The sequence below is a fragment of the Lepeophtheirus salmonis genome, chromosome 4, assembly GCF_016086655.4.
Source record: "Lepeophtheirus salmonis chromosome 4, UVic_Lsal_1.4, whole genome shotgun sequence".
NCBI lineage: Eukaryota > Metazoa > Arthropoda > Copepoda > Siphonostomatoida > Caligidae > Lepeophtheirus > Lepeophtheirus salmonis.
In genome coordinates this window covers 50,548,609-50,576,483 of record NC_052134.2, presented here as the reverse complement: position 1 = coordinate 50,576,483, position 27,875 = coordinate 50,548,609, and the positions used below count along the sequence as shown (strand labels likewise).

At 31.7% G+C, this 27,875-nt stretch overlaps 1 protein-coding gene across 1 annotated transcript; it reads left to right on the top strand.

Annotated features, from left to right (window-relative positions):
• Positions 1-355: 355 nt before the first annotated feature.
• LOC139905238 (uncharacterized) lies at positions 356-25,615 on the top strand. The gene is made up of 2 exons (XM_071888009.1): positions 356-502; positions 22,621-25,615. The coding sequence occupies exon 2, from the start codon at positions 22,728-22,730 to the stop codon at positions 25,335-25,337; it is 2,610 nt and encodes an 869-aa protein (XP_071744110.1). The 5' UTR covers positions 356-502; positions 22,621-22,727; the 3' UTR covers positions 25,338-25,615.
• The last annotated feature ends 2,260 nt before the right edge of the window (positions 25,616-27,875 follow it).

Sequence of the window (27,875 nt, the reverse complement as noted above, 5' to 3'; positions counted from 1 at the left end):
TCTTACTATTTAAATATGAAGAGGAACTTTTGCTACTTATAGAGCAATTTGCAGCCAATAAAAGGATAAATCAGAATTATTTGTTCATAGAAATTGAAGATACTTCGGGAAAATAGAAATGTAATACACACTCAATTTCGAAAAATGAAATCTTTCTAGCTTGCTTTTCTGTTGACAAGACGTATATATAATTTATATCATTTTTATTATACCTATGTAATAGATGGTTAAATTAAATGTACGCTCGTGCGTACGCAACATGGTCTGTATCAATGGAAAAACGGCCGACACTTATATGATGATTTGAATGTGTGTTGAATTACCAGGAATGATCTTTTTCCTTAAAATAGATATTAGTTACAATTTAACTCCCTTAGTTATTAGAAGAAAAGTGATCTTCTAAGAGATATTTTACAATAATAATTTGTAATCATCATTTGGAGAACCATTTGGAAATGCACAACCTTTTCTTTCGTCTCATAATTTGGTAAATTTATTCAAGGTAAATATATATTCTTTCTTTTTTTCATAATCCTTATTATATGCTAATATAATAAGTGGTGTGTCGACTCGAAAAATTATAGACTCGACTTGAGTATATGATTTTTTTAATCGAATTTAAATGGTGGTGAGTTGATTTTAAAATATTAAAAAAACACGAGGCAACTTCATCTTATTTAGTTAAGTTAGTGACTTTTATCATCAAACCTCATCATATGTTTGAGTTTCATCGAGCTGTTTCTGAGTGAATTTCTAATGAATCACAATTTAACTTATTTATAGGTCTAAATTTGATTTTGTAGATTTTTCTTAAGGGATTATCAAGCTACACATTCTAGCAATTATGAGATATTGGACTAAATTATAGATCAATATGGTTTTCCTAAGGTGTAATTTCTAAGATATACTAATATTGCTAAAAGGACTTTGTCACTTTTTATCTAGTTAGGATAAAACTCTATTCATTTTTAATTCTCCTAAAATATAACGGTCAATATATTTTTGAAAATGATTACAAACTAAAAATGAGCAGTATTAATTCCTTATCTTTCTTTTATTCATTTCTATTGTACCGAATCGAATCGATTCTAAACGACTCCATTCGACTAAAATCAACAGAACACTTGATAGAACACTCTTGTGTCTACTCAAACAGTCTTCGATTAGACTTGACTTGAGTGGAATATTTTGCGACTGTACTCAAATGGTGAGACAATTTACAAATTCAAAAAACGAAATCGACTTTATATTTTTATTGAATCGGCTTCATTTTTATCACTAAACCTCACCAATTGCTCTGATTTTTTAAAACTGTTACTTTATTGACTTTCTAATCCAAACAAATTAAAATTATTTATAGGTTCAAATTATATTTTATAAATTTTTCACTAAAGTTTAATATAAGACATTATAATAATTTAAAGGATTCCAACTAATTAACGTGATCGCTTTCAAAAATCACTTCAGAACCATTTTAAAGATTTTGCCTAATTTTAGTATGATGTTTCGAAAATATATAGACTTTTTAATTTCCCTGAATAATATTCCACTATGTTGATGTGAAAAAGCCAGTTATTCATTATCTAATTGTCAGAGTAATCTTCAATAAACACAATCCATATATCGTGAAAGTTTTGGTCACTAACCTTGTTTCAATAATTTGACATGAACCACGTGAAGTGCTTTTTCTTTCTGGATAATTTTTCAAAGTTGATAGTTGAATTCTTAATAATGTCTTAATAATTATCGATTTATTTTGTTAAATATTTGTTAGTATTACGCAAAAGGAATTTGACATTTGGGGCTTTTATAAAACGAATGAATTATCGTTCTTCATAATACAGTTAGCCAAAATCTTAAAAATAGCCCTGATGTGTACTGGAAAGACTTGAAGTGAAGCCAAAACTATTTTTTTGATCCTTATACAGGCCATATTCATACTTAAAATGACATAATTTCATTTTAAAAATAGTTTAATCATTTATTCAGTCCAGTTAAGTCATAAACTCATTCCTATCAGTTCTTGGGACCGGTACTTCAGACTTTCAGAACTAGAACCTATTAAAAAAGAAATAAATAAAGGAGAGTGACGTCATCAAGGACCAAACTGTATATGCTATAGGCATTTATATGCAATACTGAACTAAACTGGACCCAGATGAAACTGGATGAGATTGCAGTCTTCAGTCCTACATAAGAACTGACACTGATCTTGGAAAACTCATTATAATATACCGATAAACACTACTATTGAATAAATTATAGGGGGCTCCGAGGACCTCAAGTGATTATGGCCCGGTTTCCATTGGCTAAGCTTAGCTACTTAAATTTTGGTCCTTTTTTTTTTGCACTTTTCTAATTGACCGGCTTGACTCGACATAAGCCGACATAACACTAAATAGGATGTTATTTTGCAAAGCATCCGGATAATTTACTACCCTAGTACGAATGTATGTATATTTAGAGGGTAATCATCATCATTTTAATCAATTCAATTATTCTTTTCCGATCCTATTATTATGATCTTTATCAAAGAAGGATATCATTTTAATAATTATGAAATTCGGTTTCGAAATACCCTTTTATATACATAGTATATAATTAATACGTAGGAAAAGATGCACTAGCTTAATAGGCTCCTAAGTTTCATTTTTATACATTTCAAAGCATGGAAATATTGCATCCATATATAAATATATATACAATATATGTGGCGTGTCAATATAAAAACATTATTGTACCAAAATCAAGAAAATATATATACAATTTCTAATTTATACTGAGTGGTCCAGAGTGAGAGTCCATTCACTTTAATGGCAATAACATATTATGCTTCGAGATTCCATTACCTAAGACGGTTACTTATGACAGTATAATGGGTCCAGGGGCGTCCGCAGGATTTTATATACCACCTTATTTTAGGGGGGGGGGGCGTGGCTTTTGGATTTTTTTCCAAAAATATTGAAAAATTTAATCTATTGGAAAATAATTTCAAAAATTAGTTTTTAGGTATATAATTTTTTGAAAAAAAATTTCAAAAAAGCACAGCTATTCTTCAAAAACTTATTCAAAATAAACAGTTATTCACAAAAATTAAAATTTTTTCAAAAATTATATTTCAAAAGTATATCATTTTTTGAAAAAATAGTTCAAATATTAAATTTATGGATGCTAATTTCGAAAATCCGTAGTTATTTTCAGAAAATTAAATATTTTGAAAAAAAACAATTGAAAAATATAAGTGAAATTTCTAATATTAAAATTTCTAGTAAAATGTAAACATTCCTTAATTGGGGGGGTGGAGAACAGCTGTGAAGGCAAAAATTCCAGAAGACGTAAGTGCAAGTCAGTGACAAGGTGTTATCGCTTAGTTGTTCAGAACAAGGTCAAACTCAAGTCAATTGTACATGGGACAATATTCGACCCGTAAAAAAGATCGATACATATTCCAATACAAACCAAAATCTGGGAGGCACTTTATTTATGGACCATAATTCTTATATCAGTCCATTATGGGCTTCTTATTCCAATTTAAGGGATGGATTCAGATATCTAAAAATGTCAGCTTGTAGTAATAGAGCCTTTATTTGATATATGAGAAAATGTTAGTTTTTATATGGCCTTTCATTAAAAATAATCTTTTGTCTATAACTATTCAAGGTATTTTGTCAATCTTTCAATGCAATTTGCAGGTCCTTCGCAGGATTTATCAAAATCATTTATATATATAAATGTAGGATAATTATCGGATTAAGAATACAAACGGAATCAAGATTCCTTTTTGCAAAAAAATCACCACAACTTCCTTAATAATAAATTCATATCAAATACTTATTTATTGAATCATATTCTGTTTAGTTATTGATGATTACTAACAAACTCATTTAATCATATGACGTAGTTACCAAACGTTGCTTCCATATAAAGAATACAAAATGGAATGGTAGCTCTGAGGGAGGAGATGTTGTATTTTTTGTAGTACATTTCTTTAAATATCGTGAGAAAATTATATGTGATTGCCAAAACTTAAAAAAAAAAAAAAATACAATATTTTTCAATGACACATTTTTTTTTGAATAATTGTCAAGAGTAGGGATGAAAGTGTTAAGTAGTAAATAATTCCCAGGGTTTTATACCTACGAGAAACTCCCTAGTTTAAAAAATACATATTCCAGTATCAAACGCAAGAGTCGTCCAATCTTTCATAAATGACCTCATTTGAGATACCACCTAATGACGTCATCATATATCAATCTTTTATCGCTTCAATTAGTTTAATTTAACCAATAAATTATACCCAAACTAATAATATTGGTAAAATATTCACGTTTTTTTTTATAATTTGAAATTATTTAATTCAAATGGTAGACTGAGTTATTTTACTATGATAATAGTAAAAATACCCTGTAGAGGGCCCTTTTCAAGAGGTGATGGAACTGGATCGAGTTTAAGACTCACTTTCAGGTTGGATACAATGTGCAAAAAATGATGACAAAGTACATAACACCTGTAACAAACCCAGAAATGAATATTAATAAATATTTTACACTTCGGATGTAGGAAATATGGATTAATGTGAGATTTCCACGAAGTACTTAAACATTTATTATTTACAAGGTACTTCCTATATCCGAAATCTGTAATTAGACTGTGATTTTTTCCCGTCATTTATTCCCCTCAAAGGTGACTTGATTCTGCTTTTCCAATTTTCAGGGAAACTCAATCGTATTTTTACAGTTATTCTTAAAAATATAGAAGCAGATCCTAGTTTTTGGTTCTGCTGTATACCACTAGACACAGGTCTTGGGAGGGGAATCATTTAAATATTTTGACAATTTTTAAATAGTTTTTTATTTCAAACAACTTTTGACAATTAACTTCCTTTTTATGAAGACAAATAACTATTTTTTTTAAAATTTTTATAGTTCAATTTTTTTTTAATAAATTTTTTAGAAAAGAAATATTTTTATTTTTTTTTAATTTAAACTTTTAAAACTTTTTAGACAAGACCAATACAATAGAAATACAAAGTTAGACCATCATCTAATCGGGCTGTCTAGAATTTTCAATTTGATAAACCGTACTAACTGCTAGGCAAGACATACGGATTTGGGCGTCATAGAATAAAACAGAGGTACTCTTAAAGTAACTGTAATAGGAAGGGGATATATATATACTCTTATTTACATTTATTCTCTATGACGTCACTATTAATAAGCGTGTTGGAAGTCAAACATGAGTCGGAAAAGTGTCATGGTATAACCTTGTATTTCTATTCTTCTTGGTAAAGACAATAATTTGTGATGGTAAAGATATGATGATGATTGGTTTTCCACTTTTGTGGAACATTCCCCAAAAGTGGGGAACCAATGACCCATTCACCCCTATTGTTCCCGTGTTACTGGATGCATCCTATATCAAAGGGATTAGTTGTCATGTCATTGCTCATTTTTAAAATCAAAATTATGATAAGAAAGTTGATTTTAAATACATTTAGGTCATATGTACGCTTAACGTACATGTAAGCCCTGAATATGAAATAATGATATTTGAATGACGTCATTGTATACAATAATTTGTGAAATTACTTTATTTCGAATACTTCATATGCTATCAATGTACTACACATTATATTTTTTAAAAATATGAATTTTTTATGCTTCAAGCGTTTAGAGGTCAAGATCCGTTTCCCTTCCATGTGCCATGTTATAATGTGTAGTATGAACCTCACTAGTTAGATATATAATACATATGAATCTATTGACAATCAAGGTCTAATTTGCTTACAGTATATTACATATATTTTAATTTATACATCGTTTAAATGAACATACAAGTACTTCATTGGAGTAATTAATTTGTAGGATATTATGTACGAATGAAGGAGACCAGATGAAATATCATTATTAGTGTTGTCTTCTAGTTATAATGATCGAGTTCGAATAATTGAATATTGAGACAATTACACTTTTTTTAAATGTTCTTTTAACTTCATCTACCGAGTGGTCCATTAAAATCGGAACACTTTGAATTTTAAACTTCGACCAGATATTTCTTTATTAATTAACAGTCAAAGTTCAACAAAATTAGTACTATAAATAAATGTGCTTCTGAGCTCTCTTCATCATTAATGTAGCCTCCCTTAGCGGCAGTGATGGCTTCCAGGAGATGCCAGAAGGCCTGGGACCCCTTGTAGATTAAGTCCTTTGTCATGGCGTCGCAGTACTGACTAACGGTGGCTTTGAGGGTCTTTGTGTTTGGATGAAAGACACCGCAGGTCTTCTCATCGACATGCACCCAAAAATTGTTGTCGAGAGATTGGCATCAGGGCTTTAGGGGGGTTCAAAAGTGTCAAAAAAACTCACATCTGAATAAAGCAGTCATTTAAAGTTTATCAAATAATATGAGCCCTTTTAAAACCCTGTTATTTTATTGATACAAAACTATTTCAAAAAGTTGTATATTAGAAATTTAAATTGGTACCTCGTATTGTTATTAACATCCAAACTAAAAATCACAGCAAAGATATATTTTTTCCTGTATTAGTGGAAAATACCCTTTTGCTCGTCACAAAAGTTGCTGGAACGAATACATATTTCATGACCTGCTCAATTAAGTTTGAAAAGGCATTTTTCCCTGTGAAGATCTTTTAGGGGCGTTCACAGATTTATATTTTTGTTCGGGGGGGTTAATTTTTCCTGGGAAAATGTCAAAAATTAAAATTGTTTCAATCAAAAAAATGGAAAAATTATTCAGAAAATGACTGATATTTTAGTCAAGCATACATTTTTATGTGTCAAATGTATATTCAAAAGAATTTCCAGGCAAATTTCTACAAACTTTATTTTATCCACGAATCCAATATTCCAGTGCAAGTCCATTTTTTGCACCTGAATAAACAAAAAACTGCAATTCTAACTTATTTCAAGCCCCTATCTAGTCTCTTTGAGCTCCAAAAAATAATTTTTGTGTTGTGGGTATTGAATAAACCCCTTTTATGTGTTTAATATGACCTCCCTGAAAATCAGAACCTCTGTCTTAGCCTGACCAGTTTCAAAAGAGGCACTCATGAAAGTTTTAGCATCCTAGATCTAACGGTGTGAGCACCCGTACAAAAAACATAAACACACTCCATGAAGTAGGCTGGAGGGGCTTTAAACTCTATTACATATATTATAAACATAATATATTACTCTCTTAATGGAAATGATTTGTAAACTTTTCCATCCCGTATGAGAAATAATAAACCTTAAACAACTCTGCGATAACATGTCAGCATGCTTTTTCATTTGTAAGATTCCTTGACCGCAGGATTTTTTTATAAATATTTTTTTAAAAGTATGAAATTTACCTTCGTACTAATATATGTAGTAGAAAAAAAGATTTTGAAATATTCATTGTATATATGAATATTAAAGAACATTTGTTACTCTATGTCTGTCCTACTTGTAATCAGACATTACTTTTCATTTCATTTGACCATGATAACAAATGGTGAATAATATGTGGAGTGAATAAATTCTTTATAACATTCAAAGTACTTTTATTTTTTTGCTTAAAAGTAATGAAATCCCTCACAGTCCGTTCTAAAAAAGTTATATCTTGTTCTAAAGCTGAATGATACATCCGGATCGGATGTAAAAGGCATTCCATGGAACAATATTTGCTAAATGACATCATCATTATTCATAGATGGTAGCAAAAAGTTTTAAATTGCAAGTTCAAGTTGAGGGTCAATTTATGTTTAAAAGTCCAGTTCAAGTACTTTGATCTTTTTTTGAGCTTAAATCAAGGCTATAATTATAATATGGAGTTTATAGTGGTGAGCTTTTTCTTTGGTTACGTTTAAATTTACTGGCGTATTCAAGTGGAATGACTAGTTTTAGATATCCAGTCCAAGTGAAGTAAAGAGATCGAGTCGAGTCACAATTAGTGTTGGATCAGTCCAAAAACAAACTAAAAAGACTCTAGCCCCATCAATCCAGTCCTAATAAAATTTGTCAGTCCTAGGACCGATCTTTATCGGTCTCTTATGAGAACCACTAGAGCTGACATGACGTAATCTGAAGTTAAAAGTAGGAGTTGTGTGATCAAAACGTAATACTAAATGCTCAATCCTAGCTACGAGTGAAGAAAATAAAAAGTTAGCTAGGAACGTAGGATTAAAAGACCCATGTATCGGTCTTTAGGACAGTTGATTGGTAAAAGAGATAGGACCAATAAAAGAAGTCTGAAATTGGAAAAAAAGAATGACTAAGAAATCATTCCTAGGATCTATGCAACACTAATCGCAAGTCTGGAGTCCAAGTCAACACCATTACCAGTTACGTCATCGTTAATGAATCTCAGCGTGTTATGATTGCAGTCAGCCTTGTTCTCAAGTTTTGCACACAACCAAAGTATTTATTGATTATTATGAGACATTAGAGAACACTTGTGGCTTGGCTTGAGGCCTTTAATATAGTTCTAGTTGGCTTCCATTTGAAACATGTGGGTTCCGACTGTTCAATTGATGATGTGTGAGAAGGGCATTTTGTTGTCTGAGATGATTTGGAATGAGTGAGTCTCAGAGTATTTGCATGAGAATTGAGAGCCTTGAGCAAGGATACTCAACTAGCTACACACTAACCAAATACAGATCTAATTGGTGTTGTAGTTGGACGTCAGTCCCCTACGAGGAGAAAATATACTTACACAACATTAAAGTCCTGATGGCAGATAAACAGAGCTATGCAAACATTGTATAACTATTCAAATAGTTGATAGGAGTACCTCCGCCTATGATTCAATGGTTATAAGAATATACTAAATACTTTAATAAAGTCTATATTATGAATAATGACAAACTACTGTCGTGCATGAAATATATTTAAGGTTTTATTTAACGAATTTAATTGCTAAACGTTCGTATATTACTCTAATATTAGTTATCATGATACATTGTAGAGGGGGTATTTGTAGTACGAAAACAGGGTCAGTATGGGATCATGACTGTCATTAAGATTTTTATTTTTTGGAGAAGCTGACTAGCTCAGAGTTATTTTTTATCGAGGGGACGAGTTTGTTCTTTTTCAGAATAATATTTTATGTTATTTTTTTATTACAAAATTTGACACAATTCGACAAAAAAATTTATTGAATTAATTTTTGATTGCACTATTTTATAAATGCCAATAATTTAGTTTTTTTTTAAATTAAAAATTAATTATGCAATGTACTTCAAAATTTGACAACTTTTTAGTGGTTCACAAACTTTTAAAAGACAACAAAAATAATAGTTATATCAAAATTTCGACAACATCATGGATATTGACGATGTAATTGACGTTTAATCCCATATTAAGAATCGATACAACCTTAGCTGACTAGTCAGCATTCCCTCATCAAGGCCGTAATTAACATCTTTCTATGGAGGAGGCTGTATAGCTCATTTTAATCGAGGGAAAATTTTGTTCGACTAAAAATAAGAAACATTTTGAATAATGTTTCTTAGTAAAATAAATGACGTATTTTGACAAAATATTTGAAAGTTTTGACAACATTCATAGTTTTCTTTGGAAAATATTTGCTGAATATGGTTTTGATTTCGTTTTTATATAAATCCCTTTAATTTTTTTGTTTTTTTTTAAATTAAAAAAATAAAATTGACAGCAATAAAAATACAATATAATTCAAAATTGGCCAATTTTTTAAGGGATCACATTTGTTCTTATAAAGAAAACGGATCCTTATTTCAAAACATGTACCAGATTATTTCCTTTTTGACCCCCCCCCCCCTGTAGGTATGAGTCTGGGCGACAGTACTGATTTTCAGTTTCATATTAAGGATCAATAAAACCTTAGCTGCCAATTTTGGTAGATAATTTCTTTTCTTTACTCTTTTCTTATGGCTTGGAGAAGCATCTATTTTCTATGCTTTTTTTTATCATAATCATTATGATTTCATATTTCGTTATGCTTAAGTAACTTGCATAGTTGCTTGGCTGTTGTTGCCGTACTACTCTGTCACTGAACACACAGAGTTAATTCGTTGTAGTACATAATATCTGTTTCCGTTGAATTTCTGTTCCAATGACTTGTTTTTATACAAGGTCTAAAGGCATGACATTACATTTTTGAGTAACTATGTAGGTTTTATTACATGCGTACAATGTAGATAAATGGTGATATAAAATTTATAACACGTCTTTATCTTGATTGTATCTCGCAACCTTTCTTCCACTAAAACGAAAAGAAAAAAGGACTAAAATTAATTAGTAGAAGCTGGAAGTGTTGCAATTTAGTTTGAAAATCCTAGTCCAGTCTAAAAATATTTTGATTTTTGTGGATCGAAATTAATTTAGTCCTTTTAGAAGTTCGGAATTGGAGCAGTCTCAAAAGAAAATTCTGGTCCCGTAGCTAACACAGTAAGTCCAACAGCTGACAAGCTATTGTTAATCCTATTATATCTTTAGTTTGAATGTACAAATCTTAAATGAAATTTAAATTATCTTTCATTCATGCTAACAGAGTCCACACAAAACATCTCACTTAGAATGACAATTTTTGAAAAATGTTTTAACAGAGTATTCAGATGCTGTTTTTTTTCAGCTTAGGACAGTACTGAGAAACTGTTTATTTGTGTTTCATATGAAGTTAAATATGTTGCTTAAATTATATTTGTGCAGCCCATAAATCAAGGATGGAGGAAAATTGGCCCTCGCGTTGACACCAAAAACAATCGGTCTGTATATAGAGACCAATATAATTGTTCCACAGTAGACTGCAGTCACGAGTGGTATCTCCATGTGACTCCCTACAATATCAAGAAGTCCATTATATCCCCATACTGACAAGAAGAATCAAAACTTATGTGGCAGTAATATGGCTGATATTTGGCATTTCTCAATATGGATGTCATCCAACCCTGACACCAATGTCTAGCGCACCTTTCAGTCCAATTTGGATAAGGCTTGAGCGACCATTATAACAATTTGTTAGGGGCTTCATTGTCTAGAGCTGCCAATATATTTGCCGGCGTGTCACGACTGTTATTGCTTGTAAAGCAAGATATAAAATATATTATTTAAACATATGCCAAAGTGGTTTTGAGTTATCTTTTCTGGATTCCATAAAAATCGGGTTTTTCGTAATTTAGTCAGAAGTTTTTTGTTCCCCACTCTGTTTAGTGTCTGGGAAAAATACTTTTTGACTAGACTGGTTAATAAAATGTTATTTCCTGAAATGTTGGAGGACATAGTCAAACAATGTTGTTTTGGGTTCTCACTCTGTATAAAATTCCTTGCCATTTCAAAATGAATTTTTCTAATTCAGAAGAGGACTCTGCGTTGTCAAGGTGTGATAGATGGATTAGGGAATTCAATCTATCTAAGTAATTGGATGCATAAGATTATGCCTTCTACTTCCCAAATAGCTGATTGAAGAAAATTCATAGCTCAATTTCAAATAGCCAGAGGAATCTTGTTTTTAAGCACAACATGTAAAAATTGTGGTATATTATTCATCACTATTAGACATGTCTACAATAACATATTCGGAGATCATTTATTAGTTTAAACCTGGGAGATCTAGAGGACAATAACATTAATATAATTACGGCGATAATTCTATTCATCTTGTCATCAAAAATAAAGAAAGTACTCCTAAAGCTAGGTAGATAGTGAATGTTTTATTAAATGTTAAAAGCTCCCTAGCAAAGAATCCGACTGTAGTAGAACTTATAATTGCGTAGGATATTCGTGCTATTTTAATTTCGGCGGTGGTAAATTATGGTACGTTTGAATTGAAGATCCCTAGGACGATTGAAGTTACTGGGGACTGGGCCTCAGATATCGTTCATTAAATGCATCAAGACATTTTTGGACGTTGCAGAAAATACTCAAACTATTTAGAAAGACCAAAAAACAAAACAACAAAAAACAAAAAAACGAACCAGTTGTTAGTTTAAGAGGAAATTTGCTCTTCATCTTATATCTTTGTCTTTTATTGATTTTAGATTCTCAAGTTTTTTAATTTGATATATGAGTATTTGATATTATTAAGTCTTTATCTGGTGAATAAATTTTAAACTAAAATGTTTAATTTTATTTTTGCATCTTCACCAGAAAATCTTAGATAATTCTAATTTTTATAAATTATTTTGCTGTCTAAATAAAGGTTACAAAAACTTATTATTCAATAATAAATATTAAGAATAGCTTAATGCACCTTAACAAGATTTAATTCGAATTCAACCGATCATAACCGCTTAAAACATAAATAGGAGTAGACCACAAAACGACATCTGACAATCAAATACGTTGTACATTTTTGATGTGAGAGAGGTAACGTCGTATGTTGGTCCAAAGACCTACATATTTTTATAAAAATAGTAAGAAGTAAAACTATTATAATTATCTAAGAAAATGTTTATCTTTTTAAAGGAAGGGTTTAATGTAATTAACCGTTAGCAACACCTGCTGCCTGGCACATGTATGTACTTGTAGATACATAGAAAGAGGCCGTGTTTACATATTTAATTTTAGTATCTAACACAATTAATATTTCTGCATATGTTAAGTAAAATTAAATGCATAAAATGGAAGGTAACGTCATCTAAAAATAATTTTATTTCTTAACATGAATAAACATAAAATTCGCAGAGTGATGAGATGGTTTTAAACTCTCACCACAAACATGTTGTTGATTATAATGATATAATAAATAAATAATTAGTCAAATTGTACGTGTGAACTAGGATATGTTTTTTGAATGTTATTATAGATTCTACTCGTATAATGGAGTCGTGGACCAATTAACAATACGAACTCCTTCCCTTGGGAAAACCAAAAGATGCAATATCATTTAAATAATATTTTTGTCCAAAAGAGTTCCGTTGTTTTGATTTAATCTGATTGGATCCATTCAGTGTTCCGTACTGTACAGTGGGACCGTGGTACTGACGTACCGGTGGTCCATTGAAATCTGAACACTTACAAACTCAATGAATAATGAAGATTGAGAGATTTGAATTAATTCATAATTCGATATATTGATGTATAAACATGTACAACTTGATAAAATGCCACTTGAACACGATCGACGAATTTCCATTCGCTCACTCCAAGTAGTTGGGTGAGTCCAGGACCACTGTCTATACCGTCAGCAAGTCCGAAACGTTGAAAAGGAAGATGTGCTTTGTCAAAAAGGCCAAACTGAATCCAGAGGAGTTAAAGAATACAGCCCAAGCCAATCCCCTCAAGTTCATAAGGGCCCATGCAAGGATTTAGGGTTTAACACCAGACTGTCTAGAGAGCTATCGAAAAGTGGGTTGAAATAGCCTTATGAGGGGGCATTTTTTCACACTAACAATGAAATAAATCCATCTCTTACATTGGCAGACTCTTTTAAATGAGTTTTGAACTCTTTTTTGACACTTTTTGCCCTCCTACAGCCCTGATACCAACCACCTTGACTACACCTTTTGGGTACATGTCGAGGGGAATGCCGGCAGTGTCCTTCATTCAAACACCAAGGCCCTCAAAACCACTTTTCAGCCAGCAATGTAACGCCATGACATAGGACTACATCTATAGGGGGTGGCAGGCCTTCTCCCACCTCCTGGAAGCCATCATTCCATTAAATACGGCTGCATTCATTGTTAATAGAGCTCAGATCCACATCTATTAAAGTATTAATTTTGTTGAACTTTTATTGTTAATGAATAAATGATATCTTGTGTAAGTTTAAAATTAAAAATGTTCCGATTTTAATGAACCATTAGGTATGTATAATTTACTTCAGAGAGGTGACCCAAAACTTACCGTAGCATTGAATAACGATTAAATCACCGTTATTTTTGATTACAGAGTTATACTACGCAACCAAACGAGAACTGAAACAAAAATAAACAAGTTTTATTTTGATTTTAAGTCTCTAAGTGTAAAAATATCGGAGGAAAAACAAAAAAACGCAACAAGTATGATAAATTTTTTGAAATCTATATATTTTAATGACACTTTGTAAAATTGTACAAAGGAGTAAACCCCCGGGAAGTATCAGAAAAAGGAGATCCAGGGAGAGAAATCCTAGTACACAATATAGATATTAGATATATAAACAAAAATTCAATAAGAAAAAGTTGATTTTTTTTTAAATATTTAGAAAACTAGAAAAATTGCCATAAGGAACATTGGTAGAGACCTTGATGAGAAAGTGGAGCTATATATATATGTGTTCTTGTGGAGAATAATCATTTTGTATACATATATATATATGTAAACATTTAGTACATATTGTATCACCAACCATTTTGACCACGTGCAGAATATTTAATAAATTAATATATAATAATCTTAGAACTGGTCCATTCAACATACAAATAATCTGGAACAAAAATCATATACCTACGAATACATATAGTCCTATATTTCAGTTCATTATTGGCTTTGTATTCAAATTTGTTTAATAAGTTAAGATACCCAAGAATTTAAGGTATAGTATAAAATCTTTATTTCATTTGTGAGTTCTATGCTAGCCCCGATATGACCTTTCAAATAAAATGTGTCAACTTATCATTCATGCGAAAATTAATTTTGGTTACTTTTTGTACAATTTCCAACACACATAGAGGCTATGTTTTATTACAGTACACACCTTTCTTAATTGATATAAAAAAAAAGACTGAACTATTTGAATGTGCAAATGGGATCAACAAATGAAAAGATGTACCAGAAGTTACAACCTATGCAGTTTAGCCCTAGAAGGTCTGCCTTGGGAAGTTTCGCCAAGAGGAAGTTAAGCCCTCATCATATGTATATTATAGCATAAATACATCTTCCTCATATAATTTAAGGCCTTTACTTAGTTGAAGTCCTTTGTAATTATTTATGAAATTATGGCATTTTAATTCAATTTGGATGAGGTAATTCATACCTTGGTTTTACTAGGGCGGGTAATAAACATTATTAATACTCCTTTAAGGGTTTAATAAGTATATCATGCCTATTCCTTATTAAAGTTAGGAGTTAGGTCAGTTCAGAGTATTGTTTTCATATGATTAAGGTCCTTATACGTTTTGAGACTTATGCTAATTGGTTAGTTTAAGACAAACATTTAATTGTAAATTTCACAATAAAATTTCTCTTAATTATTTTGATGTTGTTTTAATCTGACCAAGGGTGGGCGTTAAGAACAGCCAGAGAGTTAAGGTTAACATAATATGTTATTATGCAAGATTTACTACGAGGTAAGAGAGCAAATGAATTACCCTTGATACAATTATCGCAACCTTCATGTTTGATATTTTCTATTATAAAATATGTTAAAATTGAATTAAATGCGCTCGTTTTACACAAATGAATTCAAAGATGCATAATAAATGACTTCGTGCGGGGGGAAGACTCATTTTAAACTTTTAGTTATACTTGGAAGATACATTTATGCTATAATATATGTACGAAGGCGAAACTTACCAAGGCTGAACTGCCTGGGGCGTAACATCCTAGAACCATTAAAAATATGTTATAGCATTGTGATAAAGTTTTATTTCCAAAAAGTAGACAATAAATTAACTATTACAATGGAAATGGTTATATATTTTTCTCTAATTATCTTACTTTTCTCGTAAATAGTCGATCAAAAAAACAAAAAAAATAACCATTTTCAGTACATATTACTTTGATTATATTGAGATATCAGTGTTATAAGCATCAAGTAGTATTTAATTAAACCATTGATTGGAGTTTATTCGATATTAATTGAAAATTGCTCTCAAGATGACATCACACTGAATTATGATGCAATTTACGACGTCATTGAACATGAAAATTACTAATCCATAAAACTTATTCTGTAGCACATTGTAAAGTTCCAAACCTGATGGAAAAAATAAATCTTAATTACTCACTAAATGCCTAGATTGAATAGATCAAAAGAAAATAAAAGCATTAGATAATATTTGATAATTAAAGTAGTGTTGTACTGACTTGAGTCGAACCGAACCGAGTCAAGTCGTTAAATTAGAAAAGGAGAAAATTTGTCTAGTTCTTAACTATTTTTCATGTACTTTTGCAGCGATTTTTGTTGTTGCTATATGGGTAGAGATGTGAAAATGGGTGCCTTCAATTTTCTAAATAATCGAGGTATATGTGAAGCTTAACATCCTCAAAGATTAGAATAACTTCATATGAAGTTGTGATCGGTTAGAAAATCATTTTGGGAGAACAGTAGCCACAAGAAACAAACCACAAAACATCATTTGATGAGGTTATGTGATCAAAAATTGAGCTGTCTCAATAATAAACTTGGGTTATTTCGAATTTACAGTGCAACTAATTAATTATCTATTTAAATAAAGTCAAAAAATCATCATTGATAAGTGTTCCATGGGTCCTTGGACTCATTTCCTCAACGCATTTATTGGTTGTTTTCTGTTAAAAATATGACAGAATCATGTTTCAAAATTTCAATACATACCACCAACAAAATCTCACTAAGTAGTGAATGCGAACCAGACACAACATTGATAATAATAAAAAAAAGTAAACACGGCAATGATTTGAATAGAAGAAGTGCTAATCACTTCTCCGTTAGTAATTATCATTAAACATGGACTCATGGATTAACGAACAAGCACAATATGAGGAAAGAACATATTTCCCTCATTGTTCCAACAGAAAACAAATATTGACTGTATTTTATAGTAATACTGTTCTCTTCATTCCTAGTTAGGAGTGAAGAAAATAAAAAGATGGTTAGAACCGTAGGACTGAAAGACAACAATTGCTTTTAATATTTCTGAAATAAATTTTTGATATGGGACACTGATATTTTGTTTTCTTTACTCAAAAAATGTATCCATTCTATAAAAAGAACAAAAAAATAGCCTACAAAGTCAAATCGAAAATTCTCTCAAACCAAATTTGATGTAATAAAACTAATAACATATTAGTAATCAACACATAAAGTACAATTAAAATTAATTATAGAATTAAAAAGATTCTAGGCAAATGTAACATTTTGTTCCCTTGTAAAATTTAATAAGGCACTTATATACGAATAAATTACATAATGTACATTAATTGATTGATCAAGGATTCATTATTGGTCGTCTTCCTCTTCATTGTTTTACTTTTTTAATTGCATTGTACATAAATATGATGAAACTTTCTTCAACGTCATATTTTCTTACCTTGCCTATGCATATGGTGTACTGAGATAGAATCATAGTCACACACGTGAGCATTATGTAGTAGTCATTAAAACAAAGAAATTTAAAAAAAAACATATTTATTTCTTGATATGATGACATATGGATATATTATTTAAGTAACCATTATTCATTTAGCTCTCGTATGCTCCATTTAACATACAAATACTCACTCCGAAATGAAATGGAAATTAAAAAAGATTACATTTTGATGGATTTCAAAAAATAAGGGATGTTAATCGAGAACACATAGAAAAAATAAGAGTTATCTACTTAATAACTTGTCCCCAGATCCCTTGACTTGTATTATAGATTGTACCCGAAGTGAAGAAAGGGTAATACATGTCACATGTCTCTGCACACTAGTCAAAGTCCTTTAATGTTTTCATCGAGTCCAGTTTCAATCTTTAGATTTCATTCGAGTACATTTCAACCAGAGGTGGGGACTCAAGACTTGCGACTACGATTTCAGTACATATTTTGAAGACTCCCAACTCGTCTTGGTCAAACAAGCAAAGACTTGACTCTCCACTCGAACTCAAAAGTCATTTCAATTTTGCCACAGGATACATAGTAGGTGTACTTAAAAGTATCTCTTATTGTCAGAAAATTTGAATAGGATTTGATGAAAATATTCAGAGACTTGGACTTCTGAGAAAAGACTTGAGACTTGACAATGAACCTGTCATAAATGGACTTTTACCACCTCTGATATAATGGGGCATGACCTATGTTTACTTAAATTTATTAATAAAGAAAACTGCAGAGAGTCTCCCCAATTGATAATATAATTTAACGTTAAATATACGTGTTTTATTCACATAGAGGTCCTGTAAAAAAGTTGTGTTTTGTCCACAAGAAAGATTTGTTTAGAAATTACATGAAATTCAATACAATCATAATGCCCTTGTCAACTCTCAAGTAATAGCTTTTGGGTCTGTTTCGATTTGAAAATTTGGTTATCGATATATCCCTACTTTTGACCATTGTAGTTGTATATGCATATCTCCGTACGCACTTCCTCTATAATAAAACAAAATTTACTCCTTTTTTTTTGTCTTGTAGGAGTTGGTTTTTGTGGTTGATTGGCCAATCCTTAGTCATGATAAGTTTATGATTGTTCTTCGATCATTAGCAGAGAGAGAGAGAGAGAGCCAAATGTATTATATTAAATACATGAATTCATAGCATTTTAATCCAAGGAAACTTTCATTCACAATATGTCACCAATATGTTTTCTTACAATTACCACAAACTCAATCCTATTAGTATACGACGCCCGTCGGAACAAAAACAAACTAATATAATTTTGTATCGAGACAGAAACTACATTACATTTATGTTCTTCAACAACTTATCGTTTGTTTCAACATATATATATATATATATTATTCTAATCCATACTTTGGACATGTCACAAATTGCACTTAAAGGTTGTCCAGCATAGTGAAGCCAGAAGGATTTGGATTTGCTGTGCGGCATAGTGAAGTTGTAGAAGACTAAAAACTTCAGTCTGTTATAATGAACAATGAATCAGTAATATCTTGGGATACGATTGCCAAATATATGAATATTTATTAAGATACGAGCTGGTCCAAAGTTGGAAAAGGAAACCATTTTTTTTATCTTGGGATAAATTGCTTTGACTTACGATTTCAACGCATTAGTGTATATTAGAATACACTTTATAATTTTATCTCTCATGATAAGGACAAGGGAGTCTGCAAGGCTTGGTTTTTGATTTTTTTTTAAATTAGAAAATCCATAGATATTCACAAAGAATTTCAAATGTAATATTTAAAAAAAAAAAATTATAAAATGAAATTCCATATTTCAATTATTTGGAAAAAAGATCAAAAATCCATAGCTATTGATAGAAAAAAATCAATTTCTAATATTATTGTAAAATAACTCAATTAACCAATTAAATTATTTCCAAGGAACTTTAAGCATCTTTCGTACATACGAGTATGTAAAACAGTTTGTCACTATTTTGAATTTTAAAGTAGGCTTAATATAATTATTTGTTATTCTAATAAACATTAGACCCTTGATAGTTGAGATCTTTGATGATGACGTTAGGCTAATTTCTATGATGAGCTTTTTATTAAAGTCAATTTCTTTTGGGTGGCTATTGCGTCTAGTTTGGTCCCGTCCTTTTGATTTAGGACAGGGCTGGACGGGGCATCAAAATTTTTGGGATGGATACATCCTGAAATACTAATTTTAAAGGGGATTGAAAAATATTTTATGAATCGAAAAACTTTTAAGAAAAAATTATTTTTGAATTATATAATTTCTTCCCGAGTCAAAATTAATGTTAGAAAAAATATTTTTTTTAACCTTAAATTGATTTTGTTGCCCATTTGCAATACAAGAAAGAAGGTCATAAATCATATTGAACTAAATTATTATATTATACTAGAAACTCATAAAATAATGTTAAATACCTTAATAGTGTATAGATTAAAGAAGTTTAGACGCTTTAAATATGTACCCTCCCAACTCTCAATTTTTTATAAAATCGAAAATACTAATTATCTATGTAATTGATGCAAAATCATTTTCATAACTACTCGGAATTACTTTGGAAAATATTTATAAAAATTAACTTTTACAATAGGACTTTTTTCGTTAATTATCTTACTTTTTTGGTCCATAAAGCACAAGTCTTTATTTTGACATAATGTAGTATTCAACGCAGTTGTTAATTTTTTTTTATTCTTAAAGCCATTGATTGGAGTTTCATTTATATTTATTCAGAAAATGTCCATTTAATGTTGGATAAATATCAATTTTAAGCCACCTTGATAGCGTTATGACATCGTTAAAAAAGCTGTTTTAATTCATGTTTTGTTTTTGGTACGTTTCATATTTGCAACAAAGAACTTTTAAGGGTTAATATTTCAAAAATATATGTCTGAAAGAATCGGGGTATTAGTGACCTAATTATGCCGTAAAATAATGCAATGGAAAATACTTATTCAAGATTAATTTTATACTGACGCATTGCATATATTATATATCATTTATATTACAAGTGTTACAAATTTAAACATGGGATAGTTTTTTTTTTTTTTTTTTCTTTGTTTCTTGGGATTATTTTATTTTTTGTAAAAAAAGTCCTTTTCAGAATAATTAACCATATGCGATAGAAATCAAAAGTGAAATCTTATAGATACTTGAATAATGTATATACACAAACATATAGCCCTGAAACCTAATTGATAATAAACAAAGCAGATATCACAAGTAAATAATTATCTATATTTATCTTTAAACATCCATATTCAATGGTATTAGTAGATTTCCCCACAGAAAACCTCACTGATAGAAAAATATGTGCAGTATATTTCTGGTTAGCTGTCAACGTCTCTGCTTCTTTTCTCCTAATCAATGTTCTGATATTTGATTGGTTGAATTAGAATTAGTTCTTGGTAAGCTGTGAACACTTATAAAGAATGATTGAATAATAAGTCCACATTTGGGAAGAGTTGGGACTAAGTACCAATTGATATTGGACCTTTTCCCCCTGTTTCTTTTCAAAGGAAAGGTTGCGTGATACAGCAAAGGTAACAACGCTGCATATATATTGATATATTTTACAGGGTGATACCTCGATAACACAAAAATAAATGCAATGTAATTCAGCTGATGATGTTTCTGCCTTTTTTCTTTTAATCACTGTTCTGAATGTTTAAGAGTTGAGTTAAAATTAGCTGTTTATAAGCTGTCAACAATTGTTGAATAATAAAACTACCAATTGATTTTGGGGCCATTTTTTCTAATTTTTTTTAGAGGTAAAGTGGCTTATTGCAGTCAAGGTCACAACGTGAAATATATATATACATTACTATATATCACGCCTTACCTCGCTTCACAAAAGCTAATAAATTGTATTATTTGTAGTGAATTGTCAATGTTTTTGCATTTTTCCTTCTAATAAATGTTCGTAACGTTGATTGGTTGAATTATAATTGACCCTTGCGAAGTTTTGAACACTTCTCAACTATTATTACATAATAAGTTCATACTGGGGGATAGTTGGCTAACTACCAATTAGTTTTGGGCCATTTTATGATTTATTTCAGGTAGAAATGTTACAAAATACATTAAAGGTAACTACATGACAGATATATTAATATATATAACGGCCTTACGTCGCTTATACAAAAATATACAGAGTGTATTTCGTTGTGATCTGTCGAGGCTTTTGTTCTTTTCTAATCAATATTTTGACCATCGTTTTAAAAAAATTATAATTGGCTCTTGTGAAGCTGTGATCAATTATTAACAATTATTGAATAATAAATATATAGTTGAGAAGAATTGGCCACCTACTACCAATTGATTTTTGGCTCCTTTTTCTGTTTCTGATCGGAGGAAAGGTTGTGTGATACAATAAATGTAATCACGTGTGACGCGTTCATTTTTTAAATATATATGAATCCCTAAATACTTAATATAATTTCTCTCTCGAAACCCTATTTTCTCAGGATTTTCCGGGGTTTCTATTTTTGGGGAATTCCCTAGAAATATTAATTTTAACCGATAAATCTTTCATTTAATTATTTCAGAAAATAAGTTTTATTAATTATATATTGATATAATTCCCCAAAAATGAGCTTGTTCATCACTTTTTATTTTTTAAGGTATATTTTTTGTTCGCCTCCCGAATCGACTATGGAGTTAAAAAAAAGAGGGATCTCTAGACTCTAAAAAGCAACTCGTACACTCCTAGTGATAATGATAAGAGTTTAAACTCATAAAAATTGAAGAAATAATAGGAATCACCGTAGGTCATTGACAACGCTCTCGGGTGATATTATTCTCTTGAACTCAGTGTGTGTAGGTTCGCACCCAGGTGATTCCTAGAGAAATAAATATACGTTATTTATATCTACCTTCCACAAGATTCTTATATTATTCGGAGTAATTGTAATACTATAAGGTTTACTAGTACTTAATCAGTGCAAATCTGTCTAAACAAATTAAAGGAGAAAAAATAATACAATGGATAAGATTAGTTAAAAATTTATTCATTGCTATTTAAATATAAAAAGCTCCGAAAATAATTATCATCGTTAAATAATTACTTATACAAATAGTTTAACTTTGTAAACGTACTAGGATGCACCTGTATAATAGATTGTATTAATGCATACTAAGACAAACTCGCTAGTCTTCTTCATAATTCCCTTTTTTAATTCGTATAACTTCCCAATCCTGGCGACAGACATACATAGACGTACTATAATATTATCCTATTGTAGTTATTAGTGTAAGGTTTTGGTATGGAAATCCTGGACCGGTCTGATATCGTTATACTTTTTGTTGGACCGAATTAGTTTATTATGACTAGAATTGTATATAAAATATTTAAATATTTTTTGTGAACTTCTGTAATTAATAATTTTTTTTTTTTCTTTTAGATAATCAATTTTTTCTCAAAATAACAACATTGGAAGCATTTGATACAATTTATAGATATATCTACAAGTATAAATATCGTTTGAAATTTGACTCTTCTATATAAGAGATGTATTTCAAATCCGGGATTATCTTCTTATTTCTAATGAGCTACTGTCGTACCCAATCACTGACTAATGAAACAAATATAGAGGAGGATGATCTTGATGCTCAAATGAATAGAACAGAGACTCAGAATACCACGAGGGGCTCATCCTACGATGGTGAAAATAGGGAACTTGAATATTATCCAGACGAAGCACGAGGGGGAGATGGTTATATCTCCTCTTTCTTCGAGTCTTTTTGGCCATTTCGTGCTCACCAAAGACCAAGTTTGTCAGAGCCATCCTTCAGTCCCTCACATTTATTAGAGGTCTCCGATTCAGAGTCTAAAAAGGAAGAGTTTATTCGGGACTTTTGTAAAGGGGAATTTGACGGGGATTTAGAAGATTTCAAAAAATCCTTGGATTATTATAAAATACCCTTCAATTCCGACTTATATGCTCTTCAATCCCAATTGTGCTCAGATCTATTAAAGAAAACAACTTCTCCTAGTACAACAACAACTACAAGGAAGCCGTACTTCAATGAACGGAGTATCATTACTAAAAGACCCCCTCACCGGGAATTTTTAGTTCAAAGTGGATTTTCATATAACTCAAACAGCGATAATAACAGGGATTACTATCCAAATGTGAAAAGCTCATCTATTAACCCACGAGAACCCTTGCAACAGGATAACCGGCCGTACTTTATTAGTTCTGACAGGAGATCTGACAGTGATCGAAGCTTAAATAATAATAGATATCGACGAATCAATTTAAATCGAAAAAGTCCACCAAAGCCCGCTATTATGAACGACAATGATGTCAAGTTCTATCCAGCGACAGTACAAGATTTTCTAGAAGCTCCTGGACGACCTTTTATTAAAAAACTCCCTGGTTTTGAACTTAGACAAAAATTAGGAACTACTTTATCATTCCCTCATTTCCCCAGACGAGTTGCTCCTGAACAACAGATAACACCTCGCTTTCTGACCAAGACTCCTGCTACCACGACTTCCACCATAACTACAACCCGTATTTTCTCCAAATTTATTGCGTATGACGCCAACCCGGATATCCTTCGAAAAAGAGTTGTTATAAAGCCCCGAAAACATTTAAATCATCAACATGGAACCCGTAGAAATCGAGTTAGAATTCCTGTACGAAAGAATTTCTATAACGATGCCAAAAAGGCCAGACCCATCATTACCCAAAAAGGAGTAATTAATGTATCCACTGTAATGAATTACAAACCTAAAAATCATCATGAAATCATCAATAGTGACATTCAATTAACCCCATCCATTAAACAGTTTGGAAGCTCTCCCAACATTAGAATGAACAATTACTCAAATTCTATGTTCCATAGCAGTACACCTTCTTCCACGTCAACAACAAAGACCATCACTTATACAACGAGTACACCAATGATCTTTTCCTCGACCTCAAGCCCAATAACGAGAACAACACCTACTGCTCCAATGGAAATTGATCCCACTGTCTTTGGCCATCATGAAGTTCTTCATGAAATAAGTGCTCCGACATCCTTCATAATCCCTGATGAGTTTGTAGGTTCCTTTGGAGCCAAGCAGGAAGTTCGGTCTGAACCCTTCCTTCCAGAAGAAGCCCTTTTGTTACAAAACGAAATATTTGATGATTACGGTACTTCTACTACAGAAAATTATAGCAATGAGGAAACGACAACAGTGAGGAAGGATTTTATAGACAACAAAATCGATAGCACAACCTATCGTGTCATTAGTGCAGAAGACTTTCAATTTCTACCCTCCTCAATCCTTCCATCCCTAGAGTTTCGACCAGAATCATTAGATAAAGACAAGGACTATTATGATGACATTGAAAACGTGATTGGTGATTTGAGTGACGTGGCTTCTACTTCTCCAGTTGAGGATATAAAGCCAAAATCCAAAGGAAGTGCACAGAAATTAGCTTACATATTAATTGGAGTTTGCTGCGGCTTATCAGTGCTTTGTTTAATTGTGGTTGTAGTATCATTGGCCTATAAAAAAGAGAGAAATTTTATGGGTGAGGAATACCGAAGGAACTTATTCAGACGAATTATGAATGGCTATTTGAGTCATGGGCGTACACGATTCTCGAGTGGATCTTCGCATTCATCCATTCATGAAAAGACGTCAACTTCAAGACTCACTGGTGCAACTAATTCTGCTGAAAATCAAACAGATGAACAGCCATCTCATAAACTTGGTTCTTGGTTCAATGGAAAACTCCACAATATCCAAACCCTTGATAGGAAAAAGAAGGAGAAGGTGTTTCCTACAAATGTGTATTTGGATAACCTCAATGACCTCACTCGACTCTCGGATAATGAGTTGAAAAAGACACAGAAGTCAGATGTTGACGAGGATGATGATAACTTTAGTGTGGAAGAATTATTTGAGAGTAGATCCAAAGTTGTGAGCAATGCTTCTTCTTCGTCACCAAGTATGTCTATCAAAAGCGCCAAAAAATCCATCAAGGAAGAGGAGTCCGATAAGGTGGATACTCCTTCCAAAGAGACACATACACCTGACGAGCCAGAGAAAAGTGAGAAGAAAGATACATCCGGGAAGGACGAAATATTATTATCAGAAAATAACGATCGTTTAATTTAATTAGAAATAAACACATTTAGCGTATATAATCAACCAAATGCAATCAAAAGATACAAGAAAATGACTATCCCTCAAATTCAATATTGAATAAGCCTCTTTTGTGTTTATGATTGCTGTAATTATAGATATTCAATTGGATTTGTGGTAGCTTAATGCCATTTATAGGTGAATTTTGGTCTTCCTAAGTTTTTAAAAGTAAATAAAGTCTCGGTGTCATGTTCAATTATTTGTATATCTTGTTTGTTATGAAAATGAATAAATAAACAATTCAAAGCCAACATTAATCATTGTTTTTATTGCATCTCAAAACCTTTCCTCTTAAAAATAGAATTTTTTTTTACAAGGAGTACTGAATAAAGAGCAAACAGAAAGGATCCGTGTAAAGAAAAAAAACAACAACTAAGTATAGCGATAGGAAAAGGAAAAACGGTTAATGCGTGTGCTCTTTCATCTCTTTTGTTCATTTTTTAATAAGTCATGGGATGTTTAACATCTGCCTCTAGAAGAAAAATTCTCCCCTACCTTTGCTGTAAATTGATTAAATAATTATTGAAACTGATTTTAGTATTTTCTATATAATTACAATATTTTTTCTGTATTAATGCTATTTTAGATGTAGAAGCCTCTTCCTTTTATAGCAGTAATTCATTCTCCCTCAAAATTATAAAAAAGCAGCTAATATTAAAAGCTCTTAATTCAATAATACCAAATGTTCGCTCACACCTTCTCCTCACACTTTTATAAAAATCCTATATCTAATCTGGGCGTGGTCAGCAACAAGGTGACCGCCATGCCATGCCCACAATATGTTCAAGATCAGCCTCAGGGTGAACGCTGAGGTCTAACTCAATGTGATGATAAATGTTTTGAAACCCTGGCCGATGGAGAACCGTACATTTTCCAACAGAATGTGGAGCCGGCACACAATGTCAAGAAACCCCAGGAATGGTGCAAGCAGAACCTCCCTAACTTCTGGGAAAGGAGATATGGCCCCCTAGCATCCCCAACCTCACAGTTTGGACTTATTTGTGGGGGCTTGGCTAAAAAGGATACCAATCGTCAGCCTCACAACACTAAACCCTCCCTTATCACCTCTATCATGCAGGTATTCAGCCACATCCCCAGGCAAGACCTCATTAATGCTTGCTCCTGTGTGCATCCCTACCTAAAGGAGGCCATTGGAGCTGGTGATGCTTTTATCCGTTAATATTGGTTATGTACATTAATAAAAGATTAAAATTTCCATGTTCAAGGGATATTCAAATTGAGAAACGAACTGTAAGCGGCTGTTATATTTTTGTTGGGAAATTTTCTCACAAATTTTTCCTCCGAGGTGGCTTAGTAGGAAGAACTCTTCAAACTTAAACGCGCAGTATTATAGAGATTGGGTTTTTAAATCCGGAACAAGCTTAGATCTATTTATCGTGGCAACACTGAAACTGATGTTTATGAAAGTATAATCATCATATTTAACCCACAAAACTGTATAAGATAAAATACAAAATCCATGATATGTCTTCCGAATACAAAGGCTGTGCGGGCATTATTGTGTGCCCCCGTGCTGTGCGCACACCCCAAAAGATTATTGAGTTTACCAAGTTAGTAAAAGTAACTGTTTACGATGTTTCCAAGGCTTTCAAGTACTCAGGATCTTTATGGGCTACTTAATTGTATACACGTTTTAACCCAATGGGCATGTACCCTCCTAGCTCGCCAGATCTGAACTATGGGGAATACTTTTTTTGGGGGTTTTGGAGAGAGAGTCCAATAAACGTGCACTAAACCCTGTTGATTCCTTGCTGGCTCACAATCTCAAGGCAGTGACCAACATGGTCAAGGAGTTCCTCATCAATGATTGTGCAAGTTTCAGGGCCGTTGGAGGTTGTAGGTGGTTGGTTTGAGACTATGGAATTGCAAAATTCATTTTTGAAAATGAATTGTAATATACTTTATCCTTCCATTATCTTGTACATTGAGATTGTAAATACTTAGAATCTATTTACTACAAGTAAATATCCGCACAATCATTTAAATTTGTTCACTGAATATAACTCAAGGACTGGAAGTGACCTTGATATCGATATTAATGTACTTGGGGGTTGACTTATAGCTTTGAGCAAAAACTCCGAGCTAGTCTTAGACCAATGCAGTGACATTGGGATCTGTGCTTGTTTGGAAAAGGATTGAAAGAAAAGAACCCCTGCATATATCCTTTCTCCAGACCCCGTTCTCACTAAAAATGTCCATAGGCTCAGTCGTTAATTATTATCCTTTACTTACCAGGATTGTGATATGGGCTCTTTACAATCGATTTTACATAGGACCCTGCAATATTTAAGGCTGACTTGAGATTCGACTTCAATTGAAATAAATAAATAAAGATATCTTTATTTTTCCACCCTCCGTTAATGAATTGGGATATTAAATACCCCAACAAATATGTAAATGGCTTAATTACTTTGAATCTACATTTAATGGCTTGTACATTTCATTGTGCTCCTGGAACATTAAATGTGATTATTTATTTATGTAGGTAAT

Excerpts from the sequence above, each read along its gene's own strand:
- LOC139905238 (XM_071888009.1), top strand. The coding sequence starts at position 22,728 with ATGTATTTCAAATCCGGGATTATCTTCTTATTTCTAATGAGCTACTGT.